We start from the raw sequence: 22,561 nt of genomic DNA, 5'->3' as shown, positions 1-22,561 counted from the left end.
TGATGTGAAATGGGAAACGGATCTTACAGTACTTGACAGCTAAATATGAGTTTGTAGTCGGAAACCGTCATGAAATGATTTTGAAGCAGTTTCATGTGTTTGAGCTCTGTTCATTGCTGAGTCAAAAAAGAAGATTATGTTGTGCTTATATTTTTGCATAATACAGCTACTGTATATTGTACCACAACTATTAAAGGGATAGTTCTGGCAAAAATAAAAATTACCCCATGATTAACTCACCCTCAAGCAAACCAAGATGTATATGACTCATACAATCGGAGTTATATTAGAAAATGTCTCTTCCAAGTTTTATAATGGTAGTAAATGTTAAACTGATTTTAAAGCCCCAAAAAAATCCATCCTTGACATAAGTAATCCACATGGTTCCAGGCGGTTAATAAATTTGTGGGAAAATTATCAAGATTTAAAACTTTATAAATGATAATAACCACTCTAAAAAAGGATAGAAAATTATATTTTTGTACACATGAAATGTTAACACATTATGGGCCATATTTACTAGCAGTTTGCGCCAGCACAAACCATCATTTTGGGGTTAAATAACGACTGTCGGATTTACTAAAGATGCGCAGTGGATAATTAGCGCTGAACAGGTGTGATCTAGTTATTTTTGAGACTGAGTTTATTGCATATGCATTATTAGGAGTTTCCTTTTCAGACGCTAAATTTTTGGGAGGAGTATATTTAAATGATTCAAGCAATGCGATTTAATAATGTTTGCACGTTTGCTATGACTGGTATTTGCGCCATTATTTAATGCCGAAAAAGCATGTCTTAAATTACTTTTCACTTTTACATTTTTAAATATTGTCCTCCCATACAGTTTGCTTCTGAAAGGGAAACTCCTAGACCACACATTTTCAGCGCTAATTATCCCCTGCGCATCTTTAATTGTTTTTTCAATTGCAGCCATTTTAAGCGCAAAATGGTTTAAGACATGCTTTTTAGAGTTAAATAATGTTGCATATACCAGGCATATCACACGCGCAAACCTTGGTAAATCGCGATGCGTGAATCATTTAAATATATACATATTATATTGAATATAATATACAATCTGAGGAGTATTTACATAGTAACATGTAAGGGTATATGAGATTAAACTCCGGTAATTTACGTTCGGTTAATTACATGAACCCGCCTTCAAAGTTTGTATTTAAAATAGGGAGGTAGTATAATAGATAATCCAAACAGCACCACCGAAAATGTGACGTCCTTTAGGGATGTAACCAATCGCTCGCTCGTTCCTCCATCAGCCAATGACTTCATGGAAAATATTAATAGACAAAACATGTAGCCAATTATATGATGAATTCAACAATCTCTGTAACTTATGTGTGTTTCAACTGACAGACAGATGACGTCAAAGTACCGCAAGAACGAGTCGAAATTAGACTACTCTGTAAGATTTCTTGAAGAGCTCTCGTGGTACTTTGACGTCATCCGATTGCAGCGCACATAAAGTCGAGCAAGCCAGTGACGCGGCTGACGTACGACGCGGCTGACTGTTATCTGTTTCGCCCTAGCTTCTTTTTTTTTTTTTTTTTGTGCGCCCAAGTTCATTTACAGTCTGGGGAGATGCACGCTATAAGTTTGAAAAAAAAAACTTAGCAAACATGTCTGAGGGACAGGTCAGCCGCGTCACTACAGTCACGTGACTTCACGCGGTTCACAACAGAACCATGCTGAAGACCATGCTGAATAAAGTCGTAATTCTTGCTATTTTTGGACCAAAATGTATTTTCGATGCTTCAACACATCCTAACTGACCCACTGATGTCACATGGACTACTTTGATGATGTTTTTATTACCTTTCTGGACATGGAAACCGTACATAGATTTTCAATGGTTGGGACAAAAGCTAAAAATAAATTTCTTTCCCGAAAGTTGTGTTGCCGACTTGTGTCACTGGTTTCCCTGACGGGTCACATATTCTACTCCCATAAATTTTGCGTCTGAAAGGGAAACTCCTAGAAATTCATATGCAATAAAATCAGTTGCAAAAATAACTAGACCACACCTTTTCAGCACTTATTATCCACTGCGCGTCTTTAGTAAATCCAGAGAGTCATTATTTCAATTATAGCCATTTTAAGCGCAAAATTATTTAAGACGTGTTTTCTTTGCATTAAATAATGACACATATACCAGACATATCACACGCGCAAACCTTAGTAAATCGCGTTACGTGAATCATTAAAAATATTCTCCTCTCATAAATTTTGCGATTAAAAGGGAAACCCCTAGAAATGTATATGCAATAAAGTCAGTTGCAAAAATAACTAGACCACAACTTTTCAGTGCTAATTATCCAATGCGCGTCTTCAGTCAATCCCGAGAGTCGTTATTTACTGCCAAAATGATGGTTTGCGCTGGCACAAGCTGTTAGTAGATCTGGCCCATCATGAGTTTTTTTAACACATTATGTGTCATCAAAATGTCTTGTTCCAATTAGGGCTGCACGATTCTGTATATGCAAGCGAATCGCCGTCATTTAGAATGAAGATCGCATTTATGTATGAATCGAGAGCGTGATTCTTTTTTCGATTAATCTTGCAGCCCTAGTTCCAATAATATCAAAGATGTGTCTAGTTAGGGACAACACATTAAGGGCCCTATCTTGCACCCAGCGCAATTGACTTTGTCAGTGACGCATGTATCATTCGTATTTTGCACCGGCGCACAGCGGGTTTTTCCCTCCACAGACGCACGTCGGCAAACTAGGTAATGAACTTGCGCTCCCTGGGCGGTTCAGCACAAAAAAGGAAGCGTGTTCCGGTGCAAACCATCCCTGATGCTATTTTGCAGTTTCAAAAAACAATTGGGCTACTAACCAAAAAAAAAAAACTAGTCTAAAGTCAGTGGCGCATTGCGCGTGGTTCATTATGCTATTTTAAGGGCGCATGCTTGACCATAATGTATAGCGTGCACAACGCGCACACACTTTGCTTATCTAATCTACACAGATGCAACAGTTATTTTTGCAAATCATAAATTGTTACAATAAAAAAATATTAATACATGAGATAAGGGAAATTGTGGTGAGCATTGTGGTGATAGTTTTTATTTATTGTGTGGCTGCGTTAAAAAATTCTCATGCAAATAAGGATTAAAATATTTTCATAAGTTGGCTGTATTACATTTATTTTATGTAAATAATAATTAAAATGTTTTCATAAGAAACCTTAATGTATATGAACTTGATTTGTAAGTGTACTTTGGGGTTGGACCTTGCTTGCGTTTCTTGGGTCCGATTTCAAAGCCCCCAAACTACCAGCGGTGAGGGTGGACGCAGCGATGTCCTCTGCTGGCGTCAGGTCCTGTGTAGAGGCAGATCCACATCCTGTTACACGGCATGCCCGAATTATGCTGGCAAGCTTGGGATTCCCCCGTCTCCTGACATCATTGTAGCACTTGGCGCAACGATGGGGATGCCAGCTGATAAGACAATTGTGGCTATTTTCTCTCACGCCTGTTTAACCTACGCTGATTTGGGCGGGTTTCTCCCATCCCCATACAAAACTTCTTTGTCTTTGACTGCTCTTACAAGAACGTGGGTCTCCTCGGCTGTGAACCGCTCCTGGCGTGCGCCTGGTAAATCCGTCATAATAATAGCAACCCGCCATGGAACTTGCGCCCTTGCGTTTAAAGGGAATGTTGGATAGCGTTCTGATTGGTTTATTTGACGTTACGCCCAAACCACACCTATGAATAATAAACCTACTTCAGATCAACCCCTTATTGATTGGCGCCTGGCACAAGAGTTATTTCTCCCGCCGGAAAAATAGCAACAGCGCCCAAGATCCGCCCACAAAGTCACTTGCGCTTCGCACTTGCGTTTCAGATCGTTAAAATAGGGCCCTAACTGTTTTAAGAGTGTAGCTTCTGGTAACGGTCAAGCACATTCATGACCGTAAGTTGTCAGCGTATGATGTAGCGCACTTTGTCCATTGAGAATAGGTGACTCTCGTGAGAACGGTACTGGGTGTGGAGAAACTACCAATGATGTTTGAATCTGGCACAAAACCCGTGCACGTGTACAAATGCAATTTGATAAGTGTCGATTCAAATTCACATTCAGGATAAAAAAACATGTTGCCTTTGAATACAGTACATGCAATGCTGTTTAGTCATCATTTATATTGGTGAATGTGTATGGGTCATATTGGTTTACATGAAACGTTTCCTTTCACAGAAGGAATGACTACATAAATTTGGATGATGTTAAGTTGGCAGACTTTGAATTTTTGGCCAAACTTGTCCTTTAAGGTCAAAGTCATAGATTTTTAGAGGACACGTCGAGAGAGTAGCGCCGAGAGCCCACAGGGTTTTGCTGGTGTTTACAGAACCATCATATACATTAATTAAGGGCTGAAGTTATGAATACTCATACAATTATCCACACCCTGACTTTCTGTATTAGCCTAATATCAATTCCCAGATGAACACTACGCTTGACCTTTTACTGGTATTGAATATTGATGGGATTGACAGAAGCAGGCATGCATAATGTGAAAAAATATGAGGTGTGAAACTGCAGACAAAGACCTTCTGCCATTAGCATTTTTTTGCATTAAGTTGAGAGAAAGTTCAGGGGGAAGAATTGATTTTTTACAGAAAATGAAATCTATTAATTTTCTGTCCGGTCACAGACTGACACGGTGGATGTATTGATATGCTAAACACGTCAGTCTTCCTCAGAGTAAATTTGAATATGGAGATAATTGTTGCTCAGAGGAGGTAAAAAGGGACAAACAAGCAATTTGTGTCTTTTTGCCATTGACCATCAAACTCGGTGCCAGTATCTCATTTATACCACACCTGCGGTCCTTTGCATGTCATTTACATATAAGGAAACAATGAGAGATTTTTCTATGCTCACTCTACATTAATGGGTTGTTTTACTGTTTCAATAAAAGCCGGGTTATCCTTACACTCCGTGATTCATGATCTTTAATTACACAAGCAATTATAAAGGCTAAACTACCAACCAATTATAAATCCAAGCTTTAAAGGTAGCTTGATGGTGTTACATCCATTTCTTGATAATGCTCATTAAAAATATTGTCTTGTGTATATATTTATTCAAACATGACACACTTTTGTCTGAAAAAAAAAGTATGGATGCTGCAGTGGCGTGTGGTGACTTTTTTCCGAGGAGGCACAAATGCGAAGCTTGTCAAAACACAGGAACCTAGGCAGTGTTCGAATTATGTCAAAAATTAAAAAAATGTTGATCCAGGATCACATCTTACTTTGTGAAATCACGGCGACCCTATAATGATATGGGGCTTGGTTGAGGGGGCTTAGCTAGGGGACCCCCATAATCTTTGACATAATTCGAACGCCTAGGTTCACATGACACGCCGAAAACATATTTTAACATGATGGGCCACACACATGATGGGATAGATACAAGTTTTGACGAGCTTCGCATTTGTGCCTCATTTGCCTTGATTTGGCCGTGAAGTAAGATGTTATTCTGGATAAACATTTTTTGTTGGTCCTGGATCAATGGAAACGCCAAATTACTCTTAACTCAAACCCTAACCATTTTTACCCCTCAAATTAGTGTCCCTCAATGCTTATTGGAGGTCCGAGACCACCCCAGACCCCCTCGATTCGAACACTGAACCTATGTGCATCACACGTCATGTCTAAATACGTGCCTGCCGCAGACGCTTTGAAGTGGATTATGATTAAAAGAGATGCTCATGTTTGCTTAATATTTTCTTAAAGTGTTAAGCTAGTATCTTGTGAACACGAACGTCTCTTTTATCAAAAACCCTTTCGACGCACCTGCAGCCAACATGAGTGCGATGCACATAGGTCCACATGACGCACCGAACACATATTTTGACATTACGAGCCACACATATGACATTCAAACACATATTTTGCATTACTGTCTCCTCGGAAGAGAAGTCACAGGTGTGGTTTTGAACCCGTTAACTGGCGATGTCCTGTGAGCAGGACACCAAAGTTTACTTTAATATTTTTCATGTAAATGTTAATCTATCACGACAAACTATATATTGTTGGAAAGGTCTAAGAATGTAGTTTTCATATTTCAAAACCTTTTAGCAGTAATAATAATGCAGTTACTGTAATTTATTCACTTGTGACAAGAGTATGCAGCAAGCCTCACAGCAAACCAACACAAACCTCATTTTTTTGATAATTTTATGTATCAGGTTACTTTGCAGTTCGGGCGGCACGCTTAAGCTGGGAAACCCTACCACCTTAACTAGGTCGTCCAAAAAATAATAATAATTCGCTCTACAAAAGTAGAATAGCGTGGATGCGCTTCACACCGCGAGCGGGCACGCGCGCCACACGATCAAATGAGAGAAAGACATGCTCTGTCACTGTCTGGAGGATAACTAGTAGCCAGTTGAAAAATTTCATCATGACGTGTACACCCCGCCCCTTTGATTGCCACGCCCCTCGGTTACGCCCACCCGCCCAACCCTACCACCTTAACTAACAAATTATCTGCAGGAAACCCTGTATATTAAAATAATACTATATTGCATTTTTTATTCATTACAAATAAATGTAAACTGCTGTAAAAATATATTTTCACCTCCAGACACTTCCGTATAAAAACGTTAAAGTGTCTTCTTTAAAAGAAGACCAAAATTGGGCTTCTATACCAAAAAAATGCCAGAGTTATATTAATTTGAAGGTGTACATCACCTTTTCACCACCCCCCCAACTCAAAACAGGCTGCGCCAGTTAAAGGATTAAAAGGTTACCGCACCAATGACACCTTTTGTGCATTTGACGTTTTCTTGCTCTTATATTTCGGTTAGTAATTTCTCTTTATTTGCAATGAAAGTGTTATTAGTCAATAATTGAAATGTCTTATTTTCACATAATTTGTCAATTTAGTCATTTAATTGGTATTTAACAAATTGGACAGTTGCAAAATCACTAAAAGTGCAACTAGAAACATGACAAATGATGAAAGTCAAAATTAATAATGGAAATAAGGAAGAAACTGAACCATTGAATGCATTTGGCTGGCATATTCACGTTGTATTCAGGTCCAAGTATTCACAAGGAGCACAAGTTGAATGTGATCCACGGTCGTTTCATATTTCGTCTTCCATGCACTTAGAGGACTTTGCTAAGAAATCGACATGGCATTTACGTAATTCTACCAACAAACAGGTATTTCTGAACGACCTGAGGCTGGGATTAAGTGGATTTGAAGTGAAAGTATTTGCTGAATGTATAATACATGGCGAGAGCATTTGGTTAATATCATTATCTCATTTTTGACTGAGGTGGCGTTTAGCTGCTTTTGCACCTGAGCTCTTCACTTACAGATCAAATCTTGCATGCAAGTGGCTATGGGTTAAAGTATCCACCCAATGCAATGCAATAAAGTGCCATTTTTATAATAATGACTCCAACAGCTGACATTAATCCCTTTCATCATGTACATTTAAACGTTCAGTAAAGTTCAATGATGATAACTCTGTTGATAAACTTGTTCATTTTAGAATATGACCTGGAGCCATGCGATGACCCCGGTGTGCCCCAGTTTGGCAGACACAGCGGCGGAAACTTTGGCATCGGTGACACGCTGTCGTTTTCGTGTGACCCCGGGTATCGGCTGCAGGGCGCTCGTGAGATCTCATGCCTGGGCGGCGGGCGGCGCATATGGAGTGCACCTCTGCCAAGGTGTGTGGGTACGTGGTCAGCTGTTTTAATTCGCTTTGCATCGTCTTCATGGTTGCATTGAGTTCAACAGGCAGGCGTTTGAGATGATAAATGTCTTAATAGTAGGTCATGATGATTTTTAGTCATATTCAGAGATAGGATTGTTAATCTTTTGTTATTCAATTTAGAGTGATTTTTATGGTCATTCTACAAAATGAAAGTTGTGCATGTTTCTCTTTTACTGTATATTTATTTAAATGTGATTTACTTTAGTATTATAAAAATTTTGTGACCCATCAAGGTTTGATTTGTCATACCAGGAATAAATATTCGAGTTGAGCGTGTATTGTTGTACACAGTATTGACTCAAATGCAGCTGCTGAGTGACAAAATATGTTCCAGTTTTATTAACCATCTGCATGTTGATAGTAAACATTCCCTTTCTGTGGCATTTGTGCCCTTTATTTCTTCCCACATATTGGCATATTTTACACATCACTGTTCCACTGTGTCATTATGATTCCCAATTGTCTGTAGCTGAGTGTGGGGCGACGGTTTCCAAGAACGCCGGTGTCCTGCTGTCTCCAAACTATCCGCGCAATTACGAGAACAACCACGAGTGCATCTATAACATTCAGGTCCAGGCGGGAAAAGGACTCAATATCACGTCCAGCACTTTTCATCTGGCTAAAGGCGACGTCCTCAAGGTAAATCTATAAACCGACATCAGAGACGATGTGAAGTGGGTAAACTGCAAAAAATGACTTTCTCACATAAAATTTAAGTGAATGTAATTTAAGCACAAATTCACTTAAATTGTCTATTTTATGAGCAATTCCAGCATTACGGATGTGACATTTGCAGTCAAAACTTGAAAGATAAATTTGATTATAAAAATATAAACAGAAATTGAACCATCTGTTTATATTTTCCTAAACCCCTGATAATAGACTTCAGAAATAAGAAAACTATCAGTCTATTTATGATGTTTTTATTTCAGATAAGGGAAACATGCATGCAATATGGATGTGATAAAAAAGGACACACGTTTTTTGGAAGACAACACACTTAGAAATTCTGTAAATTAACTCATTCCTCGCCAGCCTTTTATTTTTTTAAAGTTGCCCGCCTGCATTTTTTATGATTTTCACAAAAGTTTCACAAAATGCCTTCCATGAAAATTTTCTTCTATAGATATATTATAAACATACAAATATATCAAATGAATGAACAGACCCTCTGCTTTCAAACATAAACAAACAAAATGGGAAAAAAAGTTTCATTCTATCTTTATTTTTTTCTCTGTTATAAACTCTTAAATATGGGTATTTTTCTTCAAAAATATATTTTTTTGCAAAAAGCTGAAAACATTGCATTTTTGTGAAGGAATTTTGTTAGAAATCAGATTCAGAACAATTATCAAAGTATTAAAACTAATAAATAACTTTTTAGCTTCAGTTTTTTTATAAATTGCGTAAGAGCGCAATCTAGTGGATAATCGCGGTATTTCAGATTACCATAAAAACTCATCAGGAACACGTTTTTTCATGCAAATGTTTTCTCTTAATTGACGAAAAACTAACGAGATAATAAGAGGTATCAGTACGATTAACTCTTTCCCCTCCAGCATTTTTTAAAACAGTTGCCAGCCAAATTTTACAAACATCTAATGCCTTTCAGAAAATTTTCTTTTTTAAATATATAAACATACAATATATCAAATGCAAGAACGGACCCTTTGCTTTCAAACAATAAAGTTTATTCTATCTTAATTTGTTTTCTTTTTATAACCTCTCAAATATGGGTAGGTTTCTTTAAAAATAAAAAATTTTAAGCAAAAAGCTGAGATAATAACATTTTCGTAACGGGCTTTTGTTAGAGATCAGATTCAGAATGATGATCAAAACATACGCAGTTTTTACTGTTTTTCCGTCAGTGGATGCTTCAGCGCTTTATAAGTTGGGTAAGAGCACCTAGTGGATAATAGCGGAAATATGGATTGCCGTAAAAACTCGTAATTGACATGGAAGCGTTGTCTCTTAATCGTCAAGGGTTAAAAACTTTGCTGACATTTGCATGGATTTGCCCCTTATGTACTGTAAACGGATGATAAAAAGCATTGACTCCAGAATGATGGAATTTGAGGTTCACATCTACAGTAGTAGCATTTTATTGTGTTTTTTATTATTATATAAAACTTTGCATCTGCTTTGCTTTGCAATTCTTCTTTCTCTTACAGCTTGTATGACAACATTAAGACAGATGTTTTAATAATGACTCTGATTTATACTACAGTAGCAAAAACTGTGAATCATAAACTATATTGCCACACATAAACTGTGAATCAGTTCAACACTGAACTAGTTGTTCTCTCAGCAAAAGTGATATATTATACTATTATATATGTATTAAAATGGTTTATTATGACTTTCATGTTGCAGATAAATGGAAAAAGCTTAAATATAATTCTTTATTTAGTGAAGCGTGTCTTTTAAAGCAAGATTTGTATTGGACACTCTCAAAAGTAAAAGTGTTACAAAAGGTTTTTATGGGGATGCCGGAGAAGAACCATTTTTGGTTCCCAAAGAAGGTCTTAAAAGATTATTTTTTCTCATTCTTTTTTATAATCTTAAGAACCTTTTATCCACTACAAAGTACTTTCTGTGCAACAGAAAGTTTCCTCTGATGTTACAAAATGCTTTCATCTATGGTGTGTTTTCCTGTTTTTAATCGACTTTGCAACAAAACAACCTGGTTTCTCTGATGTGTTCTCAGGTATATGATGGGCCAGATAACACCGCAGAAGTTCTTGGGGCTTTCACAGCTACCTCAATGTTGGGTCATTCACTAACCAGCACATCTAATCACCTGTGGCTGGAGTTTAACTCTGATCAAGAGGACACGGCTGGAGGATTTAAGCTCGTTTACAACAGTAAGTTGCCGGACACCTTATTTCTTAGACTAACAAACACACACAGTCAATGAGTTGTTTTGTTTGGTGACTAGTCATACCCTGTGTTCACACCAGCCACGGTAGAGGAGCGTAGTTGGATGCTTGAACAGTATGAGTTTACTCGCTTCATTTGCGTGTGAAAGCCGCGTTTGAAATTCTTGTCATTTGAGATATTCACACGGAAATTCGCGGCATGGGAGGGGCTTCTGCAACTCCGTTCACTCCCTGTAATCACCATATTGTTTACCGCGGTGCGAATATCCGGCAAAGTTCAGATTTTTCAACTTGCGTGTTTCCTGCGGCAACGCTCAATTCGCACCATTTCTTCCTTGCGTTCCGCTCCATTCGCATGTACCGCAGGATGCCTATATGCATCTTTGCATTGACTTAACATGTAAATCACTCACGCTTGAACCCTCTTCTGCGTCTGGTGTGAATGCCACAATACTGTGGAACACATGAAGTGGACAGATACATTGTAAATGGTGTGAAACGGCAATGAAGTTTGGAGTTTTTTTTCTCTTAAAAAAAGTTCTTGCATTACTTTAAGCAGACAGCTTCTGATTAAATAAAATGTCTTTTTATTTAGATGTTTATATATGTGACCCTGGAAAACCACAGAACCACTCATAAGTAGTGTGGGTATCATAACGGTCAACATTGGGGTTTGAAAATAAGGGAAATTCCCCAAACCCAACAAAAAATATCAAATTTAAGTGAATTTGTGCTTAAAACAAGCACAAAAAAAAAATCCATGCCAATGGGGTAAGAAACAAATTTTTTTTCACACTTAATCAAGTTTCTTACCCCATTTGCAGATTGTTTTTTTTTTTTTTTTTGCTTGAAGCACACATTTACTTACACTGTATATTTTTTGTTTAAACTAAACCTATTTTCTTAGGTCATTTTGCTCATCATGAAAATGCATCTTGATTTAAGAATTTTTGGATATTTGCAATGAAAACAAGACAAAAATACTAAGAAAGTCATTTTTTGCAGTGCATCATTGTTTGTGGCAAAAATCAAATACGGTCAGTGAGATTTTTTATAGAAAGACTAAAAATACGGGAAATTATTAAAACGGGATGATGGCAGGATAGAATGGTAAAATACGAGAGAATCTGTGGAAAAACGGGAGGGTTGACGGGTATGGTGGGTACACTGCAAAAAAATATTTTCAAGAAAAAAAAAATATTATTTTGTGCATAGAAAAAGCTAAAAAAATCTGCCAATGGGGTAAGCACATTTTTCTTGATTTTTTTTCTTGAATTTAGTGTTTAAGAAAATTTTTCTAGATTTTTTTGTTTACCCCTTTGGCAGATTATTATTTTTTTTTTGCTTGTTTTATGCACAAAATCACTTAAATTTTATATTTTTGGTCTAAAATCTAGACTTATTTTCTTGGGTCATTTTGCTTATCAAAAAATAATTTTTAGATATTTTTACTGAAAACTATTTTTTTGAAAAAAAATTTTTTCCAGTGTACATTTGTACCAATAGCCAACAATATATTGTATGGGTTAAAATTATTGAGTTTTCTTTTATGCCAAAAATCATTAGAGTATTAAGTAAAGATCATGTTTCATGAACATTTTATGTAAATTTCCTACCATAGCAAAACGTCTCGGATACATATGTAACCCTCGTTCCCTGAAGGAAGGGAACGGAGACGTCACGTCGTGACCGACGAATTGGGAACCGCTTCGCAGGTGACCTATCTGCTTCGAGAAACCTTTAAAACGCCAATGAACTTGGCATGCAGATAATTGCATCTGCCGGCGCCGCCCCGCCGCACAGCTATTTAATGAGCGGCAGGTGCAGTTATCAAATCAGCTATTTTTTGCTGAGAAAGCTGGACAGAAGGAAAGGGTCCGGCCGATATCAGCAGTGGAACAGCAAACTGTGGCGACGGGACGTGACGTCTCCGTTCCCTTCCTTCAGGGAACGAGGGTTACATATGTAACCGAGACGTTCCCTTTCAGTCGGTCACTACGACGTCACGTCGTGACCGACGAATTGGGAATCCCTACCAAAGCGCCACTGAAGCTGACCCTTCCAGTGCCTGCATAAACCCTCCGACTCTCCTCTTTAAGGGAACGGAAATGGGGTTGAAGCAGAGGCCGGTCACTACTTGTTCCTTAACCCATGATAGTGACTAGGCGAACTGGGAAGCAAACTCGTCAGGCGGGACTAAGATCGCTGCAGAAGAAAAACCCTCTAGGGGTCTACCACTAAGGTGATGGATAAAAAGACACGAGGTCTATAAAAATACACTCTCTTAGCAACACTAGAGAGGCGCGGAACGAACTCCGCTAAGGGAAACGTGGTAAATCATAAACTTTCCACGGAAATACTCACAAAGAAACCACTAGGGGGCGCAATGTGGGCGCTAGCCTCACCCAGATAGTCAAGAATACATCTAGTGAGAGGCTGGCAGCCGATGCCCTGCAACATCGGTCACCAAGCGATGGAAAAGACAAAAAAAATTTTTTGTAACGTTTTTGCCTTAATGGCCTTCCATAATGGTGCGGTTTCTGCGCAGCCAAAAAGAAAGGCTCCAAGCCGACACAGGAGCCGTTCCTCGATGTTCTCACTGATCTGACGAGAGAACTCGAGAGGATACCGGCTCAACACGAACACTGTAGAATCTAGTGAACGTATTAGGTGTCACCCAGCCAGCAGCTCTACAAATATCTGAAAGCGAGGAACCACGAGCCAAAGCCCAAGATGAAGCCACGCTTCTGGTTGAATGGGCTCTCAAACAAAAAGGGCAAGAAATGCCCTGTTTCTCATATTTCAGGGCGATTGTGTCTACAATCCAATGAGACATCCTCTGTTTAGTGACAGCTTTCCCTTTCTGCTGACCACCGTATCAGACAAAGAGCTGTTCTGAGGTCCGAAAGCTTTGAGTGCGATCCACATACACACGTAGTGCACGTACAGAACATAACAAAGCCATAGCTGGGTCTGCCTCCGAAGGCAGCGCTTGAAAAGTCCACCACCCGATCTCTAAAGGGAGTGGTGGGAACTTTAGGCACGTAGCCCGGCCGGGGTCTCAGTTTAACGCTGGATTCAGCCGGCCCGAACTGAAGGCACGAATCGTTGACCGAAAATGCATGAAAATCCCCTATCCTTTTAATAGAAGCCAATGCGAGGAGCGTCAAAGTTTTCATAGTGAGAAACTTGACGCTCACCGTCAGCAGAGGCTCGAAAGGGCAGTGCTGAACTTTCAGCACCATGGACAAGTCCCAAGGAGGAATAGAGGGAGGCGCGAAGGATTCAGCCTCCGTGCCCCTGTTAAAAACCTAATGACCAGATCGTGCTGACCCACAGATCTACCGTCTATAGGTGCGTGATGCGCGGATATTGCCGCGATATCTACTTTAATAGTAGATGGTGACAGCCTCTTCTCCAAGCGGTGCTGGAGATATGAAAGCACAATACTGATCGAGCATTCTCGGGGGTCCTCTCGCTGAGAGGTACACCAAACAACAAACAGGTTCCATTTCAGCGTATACGCCTGTCTCATAGACGGTGCTCGCGCTGCAGCGATGGTGTTAGATACCGCCTGGGGTAAACCACCTAAAACCTCCGCGCCCCGTCCAAAGACCACACATATGGGGGTTCCACAGATCGGGGCGAGGGTGCCATAATGTGCCAAGGAGTCAGCCAGGGAGGGACTGTCGCGAGGAGAGTGAACTCTGAAAAACCAATTCCTAGTTGTCCGGTACGGCGCAACTAATAGAATGCGCTCCTCGTCCTCCCTGACTTTGCACAGTGTCTGCGCAATAAAGCTTACTGGGGAAAACCCCGTGGCCAGCTGTGTGCCAGTGCATCCACGCCGAGTGTTCCTTCGGATAATGAATAAAATAGGCGACAATGGGTTGTTTCTGAAGAAGCAAACAGATCTAACTGCGCTCTGCCGAAACATTTCCAAATCAGCTGAACCGACCGGGGGTGGAGTCGCCACTCGCCGGAGCGCGCTGCTCGTGAGAGCGCGACTGCCGCTGTGTTCAGCGACCCCGACATGTGAATGGCACGAAGAGACCTCAGATACTTCTGACTCCAGAGGAGGAGAGACGGGCGAGATGCGACAGGTGACGAGAGCGCAGACCGCCTTGCCGATAGATATACGCTATACAGCCGCAGTGTTGTCGGTGCGCACTACATCTTAAGCATCAAATCACGTTGACGAAACGGACGAGCGCAAGATATACAGTGCACAGCTCGAGGCAATTTATGCTAATGTCGCTGGAATGTCGAACAGACCCCCGAAGCGACGAGCCCGCCGTACGTGGCTGCCCACCCCGTGGTAGAGGCATCTTTGCCAACAATAGCATGCCTGGAGACCTCTCAGTGGCCCCCGCACCCTGAGAAACGCTGGGTCTGACCACGGGGTGAAAGTGTGACGGCATCTCGATGTAATTATAATACTGTGAAAGCCGGTGAGCCACGCTCTCCTCGGGACTCGGTCATAAAGCCAACACTGAAGCGGTCTCATATGGAGCAGCCCGAGCGGTGTCACGGCCGCGGCTGCTGTCATATGCCCCAGAAGTTTCTAAAATTATTTCAGTGGAACCGCAACCCTGCCTTTAAATGTTGAGGCAAGCCAGAATTGACTGAACACGCGCTTATATGAGACGTGTTGTTAAATCGACCAAATCCCGTTACTTTCCGAGAAAAGAGATTCTCTGCACGGGGCAAAGTTTACTCTTTCCCCAGTTGGCCTGAAGACCGAGACGAGCGAGGTGTTTAAGTACACAATCTATGTGTGTGCACAGCATCTGACGAAACTGAGCTATTATGAGCCAATACGCCAAAACGCAAACACTGCTCTCTCTCTCAGGGGCTGCAGTGCGCCATCCGCAACTTTCATGAAGACACAGGGAGAGAGAGAGAGAGAGAGAGAGAGAGAAAGCCCGAACGGTGAGACTTTGTACTGATATGCCCTACCCTCGAACACAAAGCGGAGAAACTGCCTGTGTTGGGGGAGTATGGAGACATGAAAGTACGTGTCCTTCAGGTTGAAGGCTGCGAACCAATCCTATGGGCGGATGCATTAAAATATGCTCCTCTGCGTAAACATTTTGAACAGCATTCTGTGAATTCTGTGAATTCTCGATTCAGTACGCGCAGATCTAGGATCGGACGCAACCCGCCACTCTTCTTGGGTACAATGAAGGGCTGTAAAGCCCCGAATTTATCTCGGCTGGAGGGACCGGCTGGATCGCGTCCTTTCGCCAATAGGACAGCAATCTCCGCACGCAGTACGTGCGCATCGACAGCCTTCACCGTGGTGAAGCGAATGCCTGAATATTTGTAAGGTAGCCGGGCAAATTGAATGCGTAACCGAGACGGATCGTGCGTAAAAGCCAACGCGACGGGCTGGGAAGCTCTTCCCAGGCCCCCAGATACCGAGTGAGAGGAAATTAACGGCACGATGTGTGTACCCGTGGCGAGCGGAGACGGGGAACTCAACGACGCGTGCTCTTTGGCCGCATTGTGAGATGTTGTGCGTAATGAAACACTCACCCGAAACCGCTGATGGATGCTGAGCAAAGGCTCCTTTGTAGATGTCCCGCTCGATACATCCGCTGGCGAAAGAGGAAGAGGAGAACTTAGGGTTTTGAGCCCGTCCGAAACTCCTATATGCCTCCGGTGATCTGGAGAAAGAAGAGGAATTCGCTCTTTGAGGTTAGTGGGTGCCGATTGAAGTCGGCGGAACACAAAACGAAACCAAGGATTCCCCACCCGGCCCTCCTCCGGGGTGGGGGGGAGAATGATGCTTTCACCATCTCATGAAGAGCGATCCTCTCAATCTTCAGATCGCCCGACTCAGAGCCGCTAAGTTTCATTTTCCACCTCTGTAGTGGGCTGAGTGGGCGGGTGTACTGCTTACGACAGGTTCCTCAGAGCTGTCGGGATGAAGGAACAAAAAAGCCGTAGCAGGACGCCCTCGGCGAAAAGCAGACCAATATACTGACGTAACGGAGGGGGCAGCTAGGCTCCGACGTGGCATGATGCCTCAGTCTGCTCTAAAGCGGCCGATCTTTGTTGGACACTCTCAGCCGCGTCGCCGAAATGGCTGGTCTAAAATGGAACATTTAGGACGATTATTAAAGACCTACTTAATGCCCGCAAGACGCAACCAGAGATGGCGTTCCTGGACCACCGGGGGTGGGCATAGCACGTCCGGCGGCCTGTGGGGTGAACCCAGTCGCACGTAGCGCCAGGTCAGAGCCACACAGGATTCTTTAGTTGCCGGACCGTGACCTCACCTGTGCAGATCCTTCAGTGCCTTAGCCTGGCGGACCTGCATCACGCCATGGCGCGCACGGCAGAGGCCACCTCTCACAAGCCCGTGGGTCTGTGAGGGGAGGGAGGCTGGTCTCTTGGAGCAGCAACCTTAGCGGCCCCGCCGTCAGGAGAGGTAAGAGGTGATGGCTGAACAATCGGTTCCGGGAGGAAAACGAGTTTTCCACGACCGTGTCAACCAACATGCACCCCGGGAAGAAAGGCACAGAAGGTCGGGGCTGTTCTTGCAGTCCTGAAGTGCCAATCATCTAGGCGGGACGGTGCGGTGGGGGAGGAGCTCTCCGCTCCACGCAGACCGTCTCCGCGCTCCCGAGCGTACATGGCCGCCACTCGGGGTCGAGCACGGAAGCCCCTACCCAACCCGAAGGCGGGAGTGGGTCCGAGTCGGCGACCGAATAGACGACCCCCTCTCCGATGCTGTGACAGACATAGAATCCTCGTGAGGACTGAAAGAGGACGAGAGTGCGTAGAACACGCGCCACCCGCCTCTTACGGCACCTCTGGCTGTGGATGGGGGTGCTGAGAGTCACTGGACGAACCAGCTAACCGATTCAGCACCGTTTATACGGATATAAGATTTCCGGAGTTTTGCCACCGCACCTTTAACGGGGCTCCGCAACGGAAAAACGGGGGTAACGTTCCCGGAGGTACGAAACCCGTCTCCGCCATCCAAGAGGTTCATGCTCTCTTAGGAGTATGAACCCTCCACGATCGCAGCCTCAGCATGCACTCTTGCGCACGAGAGAAAACGATTGTGGCCACCCGGGGACCCATACATTTGCCGCATCCAGAAACACGGACAGAAAGACATCTTTAAAAAGACGCCCCCGTCTCAGTGCAAGTGAAATGCTGTCCTTAAAAAGACGCAGAACACCGCAATACTCTTTTAGAGGAAATACTCTTTTAATGTGCTGATGTTGATGAAGCACACAGGGGAACGGCTACGCACACACTCAACTAAGAGTGAGAAAAAAGTCAAAAAATTTAAAAGAGAGGTGGAACACCCGCGAGCCTCCGCTGAAATGCCTTTGCCCAACCAAATCGAACACGCAGAGTTCTCCAAAGAGCAGAGAGTAGCTTCTCGTGAGCAGTCAGTCTGCCAGCTTTCGAAGCTAAAAAGCTGATTTGATAACTGCACCTGCCGCTCATTAAATAGCTGTGCGGCGGGGCGGCGCCGGCAGATGCAATTATCTGCATGCCAAGTTCATTGGCGTTTTAAAGGTTTCTCGAAGCAGATAGGTCACCCGCGAAGCGGTTCCCAATTCGTCGGTCACGACGTGACGTCGTAGTGACCGACTGAAAGGGAACTTTATTTTTGTGAGTGGATGCAATTGCTAAGTACTTGGACAACTTTAAAGGCGATTTTCTCAATATTTAAATTTTGCACCCTCAGATTGCAAATTTATAAATAGTTATCTCTGGCCAAATATTTTGTCCTAACAAACCATACATCAATGGAAAGCTTTTGGTTTTGTGTGTCTGTATGTATGTAATTGGGCATATTAAATTATATTATATTATAATAAATTATATGATTTTTTGCGTTTTTAATATAATTAGTTGCTTTTTAAAAAATAAATAAAAGGGAAAAATAATAAAACAATATGCAAATTGCTTTAGTGAATGATTAAAATATATAATACAAAGATATACAAATCAACCTCCCAAAAAAAATCAGTGTCGTTCTGATGACAGTCGCAGTTTCCGTGAGATAATATATGATGTTGTCTTATCCAGGGCGGCTCACATTTTCACTGTAATCTTTCTTAATTCCCCCATCATTAGCAGGTGTGGGATAAAGTTCATTTTCAAGTGTGTGTGCACCACATGTGTGAATCCCTGCAATGAGATTGTGATACAGTCTCTCAATCTTTCTGTCAGAATGCACAGTTACTTGATTCACAGTTGAATATATTGCATCAATTAATGTTCATTTCTGGATTAATCTCTTCATTTCATTGTCAACTTGAACTGTGCCATTTTCCCAGCGCTCCCGAAACCACCTCGTGTGTGTGTGTGTGTGTGTGTCTCTCTCTCTCTCTCTCTCTCTCTCGCTCGCTCGCTCGCTCACTCTCCCTCCCTCTCTTTCCAGGTTTAGTGGTTTTAAAATTGAGCCCTTTAAATTACCATTATTTAGTTATGGTTTAATGGTACCAGACTTTATTTTTGTTTGAAACTGTATGTCTTTTTTATGTTGAGAAATTTTCTATTGTGCCTACCACAGTTCACAGCGCAGAATAATTTGATATCTTAAACATGAGCCCTGCATTGACTCTGCGCTGTGAATTTAGCTCATGGTATTGTAGTAATGGCCCAGCGTGAGGTAAATATCACTGTAAAGGAGATGGGCAGCATGTACTGTGCACAGCTTCCCCTTTAAAAAAAAAAAGAAGGAGTGACGTGCTAATAGCAGACCCTGGAGGCGTTCAGATGGACTCGCTCATTTGCTACATGACACTCTCAGCCCTTTGCTCCAAGCGTCTCCTTTATGTGTCAGACATGGGGTGTGTTACAATGCACCAATGCATTTGGATTTTGATCTTGAGCTGTGCTTAGTCTACCTATACCATAATGTGAACAAAATGTGCTAGTAGTTTTTAGATATTTTTAATGCAAAAATCTTTACATTACGTCACCTAACAATGTCTGCCAAAAGCCTGCAAATGTAATATAAAAATGTTGGAGAGCTGCTGTGGAGGGAAAGTATTTAATTCCAGGTTACTTGAGAGAGTCATGGGTTTGCTGAACCGCCGCTGCCCTTCATCCGAGAACTGAATGTCCTGGGTTGGCCATTACTTAATTATTTAACCTTTCGATATATATATACTCGTTCCCAGAAGTCACGGCAGTATTTATTTAGCACAGAGGACACACGGTTCTTACTTCGAGGGTGGCAACATCCCATTCTGCCAGTGACTGGGATACTACACCATTTTAATATTAATAGAAAGAGTTGAGACACCGCTGCAAAGTCGGTAGCATTGCTGTGTTATTAGTTACTGCTTGGTTAATCTCGAAAAGAGTTCCCGCTGTTAGCCGAGCAATTACGCGGTTCCTACCGCTCAGTATTTTCATCTACCGTCTGTAAAGTCTTAATTAGCAGACGCTGTGTTAGCCATGTTATTGTCTCATAACATTATCAGTCTGCGTGTTCCCATAAATACGGATATTAATACAGCTGCGAGTTTGTAAATCTTTGTTGCATTATGTGCATAACAAGGTTGCATTATGCAAACTCGAAGTGAAATGTATAATGCCGTTTCCTCCGGGACTGGCAGACCTGAATCGAGTTTCATTCACTCGCACCTAGTTTTAATGAATTAATTAGCTGTATCATTCACTTGTTAAAATCTGATTAGGATGAAATGCTTGGAATGATATCGTTTGTGCGTCTGTTGGATGAAATTATGTATGTTAGGATATACAAATGAAAAATTAAATTGAAAATGAGTAGGAAAGCCCTGTTTTGAAACTCAGGGATGGTGTTGGAGATATTTGCATGGTTAAATCTGGTAAAATTATTCATTTGATTGTGATTTTTTGCTGCATGGGAGGGCAAATATGTGTCCCTTTTATTTGTGCATAGTTTTGTCAAAAGATTAATCATGATTTATTGGATACAAAATAAAAGTTGCATAATATAACTTTGAACAAACTCTTGCCAGTAAATAACATAAATTTAAATCTATGGTAATTTACCGGCAACCCAGCTGCAATACCATTGTAATTTCTACTGATTTTTTTAAAGGGTATACTTTTATTTTGTATGCGATTAATCGCGATTAATCTTTTGACAACCCTAGTCTTAACATACAACAGTGCCATTGTTTTGTCACAAGATGCACACCAGTATTGTTTATTGTAAGGTTTGTTTGTAAAAATTAAATGTCCTGATACAACTAAGGACTAGTTCTGGATTAATCTAAACCCTGTTTGGAAACCGCCCCATTAGGACATATATTTATTTCTAACTATATAAACCACAAAGGTCTGTTTATGTTTATATGTTTATTAAAATTGCTTATATAAAACACAATATATCATTCAATCAATGTTAAATGAGAATAATTGGCTATTTACCTTGTTAGATTTTATGCTTTTCTAATAAGTGTTTCTGTCACATTCAGCTAATTTAGCTTTGAAGAAAAATAACTTATATATACTTATATATATATATACTTATATAACTTATATATAGTATACTACTGTTGCTTTATATTCAACAACGCTAACTTAAATGTCAAATCCAAGCTGATGTGTATACTTTTCTCTCCTGTAGGCTTTGAACTTTCTCATTGTGATGACCCCGGCATACCTCAGTTTGGATCCAAAGTCAGCGATCAGGGCCACTTTGCCGGGAGCATGGTCACGTATCGCTGTGATGCTGGATACAGTCTTCACGGCAGCAGTATATTGAGATGTATGACAGGAGAGAGACGGACATGGGACAACCCCCTTCCATCCTGTATAGGTGAGGTCATGCAACACATTCGTGTGCCTTATTCAGTCCGTCGACATTTTGACTCCAAACCGAGGCTGTGAGGGATAGACATCCAGAGCGTGCAATTTAAACCTATTGTTTTGTATCAGGATGCCGGTCAAAACACAGAAAATACATTGTTTTACAAATTTCCAATGACAAAGAACCTCAGAATACGTGAATTGTTAAAATTTGAAGGGACATATGACCTCATTTGAGATGAGAGCAGCACATTGTGTACATAATATCTGTTTTGGATATTAACCTGTTGGCTAATCGCTATTTCTCATTTTATATGTAATGTGGCATATACACCAGACGCAGAAGAGGCGGCAAGCGCGAGTGATTTACATGTTAATGGGGCAAACACACCAAACGTGAGTTCAACGATTTGCACGAGTAGATTACATACAAAGTCAATGCAAAGACACGATCAGACGCGTCATTGCGCGTGGCGATGCGAATGACGCAATATGGGTGGCACGTTTGCCGCAAAAACATGCACTATTCACCTCAAACGCGTCTTCACCCAAGTTGAAATTTTTTTAATTAAGCGAAAAATTAGCATGACACGAAGTTAAATCCCACTAGTAATCTAGAGCGAGTAACGCGATTCCCCCGCATTTGGTGTGTATGTAGCATAAGTCAATGCAAAGACGCGAATAGGCATCCTGCGGTGCGACTCGTGCGGATGGCGCTTTCGGCGCGTTCCATCCGAATTAAGTGTTGCTGCAGGAAACACGCGAGTTGAAAAATCTGAACTTTATTCGGATATTCGCGCCATGTTAACCAATAAGGAGCTTGCTCTAGTAGTGACATGATAACAGGGAGCGAGCGGAGTCACAGAAGCCCCTCCCATGACACGAATTTCCATGTGAATGTCTCAAATGACTAGAATTTCACACGTGGCTTTCACGCGCGAATGAAGCAAGTAAACTCAACATTTTCAACCGTCCAACTACGTGTGAATAGCGCGTTTTTGCCGCCTCTACCGCGGCTGGTGTGAATGCACAGTAAGCATGTTTACTTTTCTTTAAAACACCAATATAGTCCAACTATACAATAATGACAACAACTAAGTATACACCGCAAAAAATGATTTTCAAGAAAAAAATCTAAA

General features: G+C 41.5%; 1 protein-coding gene across 6 annotated transcripts in view; it reads left to right on the top strand.

The window, feature by feature from the left end:
* csmd3a (CUB and Sushi multiple domains 3a) overlaps positions 1–22,561 on the top strand; it is a 489,960-nt gene that overhangs the window by 174,397 nt on the left and 293,002 nt on the right. For all 6 annotated transcript variants that reach the window (XM_055211335.2, XM_055211334.2, XM_055211332.2 and 3 more), the window contains 4 exons: positions 7,534–7,722; positions 8,231–8,400; positions 10,469–10,625; positions 21,241–21,432. In XM_055211335.2, the coding sequence (XP_055067310.2) occupies positions 7,534–7,722; positions 8,231–8,400; positions 10,469–10,625; positions 21,241–21,432 (708 nt within the window). The remainder of the gene's footprint in view (positions 1–7,533; positions 7,723–8,230; positions 8,401–10,468; positions 10,626–21,240; positions 21,433–22,561) is intronic.

This window comes from Misgurnus anguillicaudatus, chromosome 10, assembly GCF_027580225.2.
Source record: "Misgurnus anguillicaudatus chromosome 10, ASM2758022v2, whole genome shotgun sequence".
NCBI lineage: Eukaryota > Metazoa > Chordata > Actinopteri > Cypriniformes > Cobitidae > Misgurnus > Misgurnus anguillicaudatus.
This window is presented reverse-complemented; position numbering and strand designations above follow the sequence as displayed.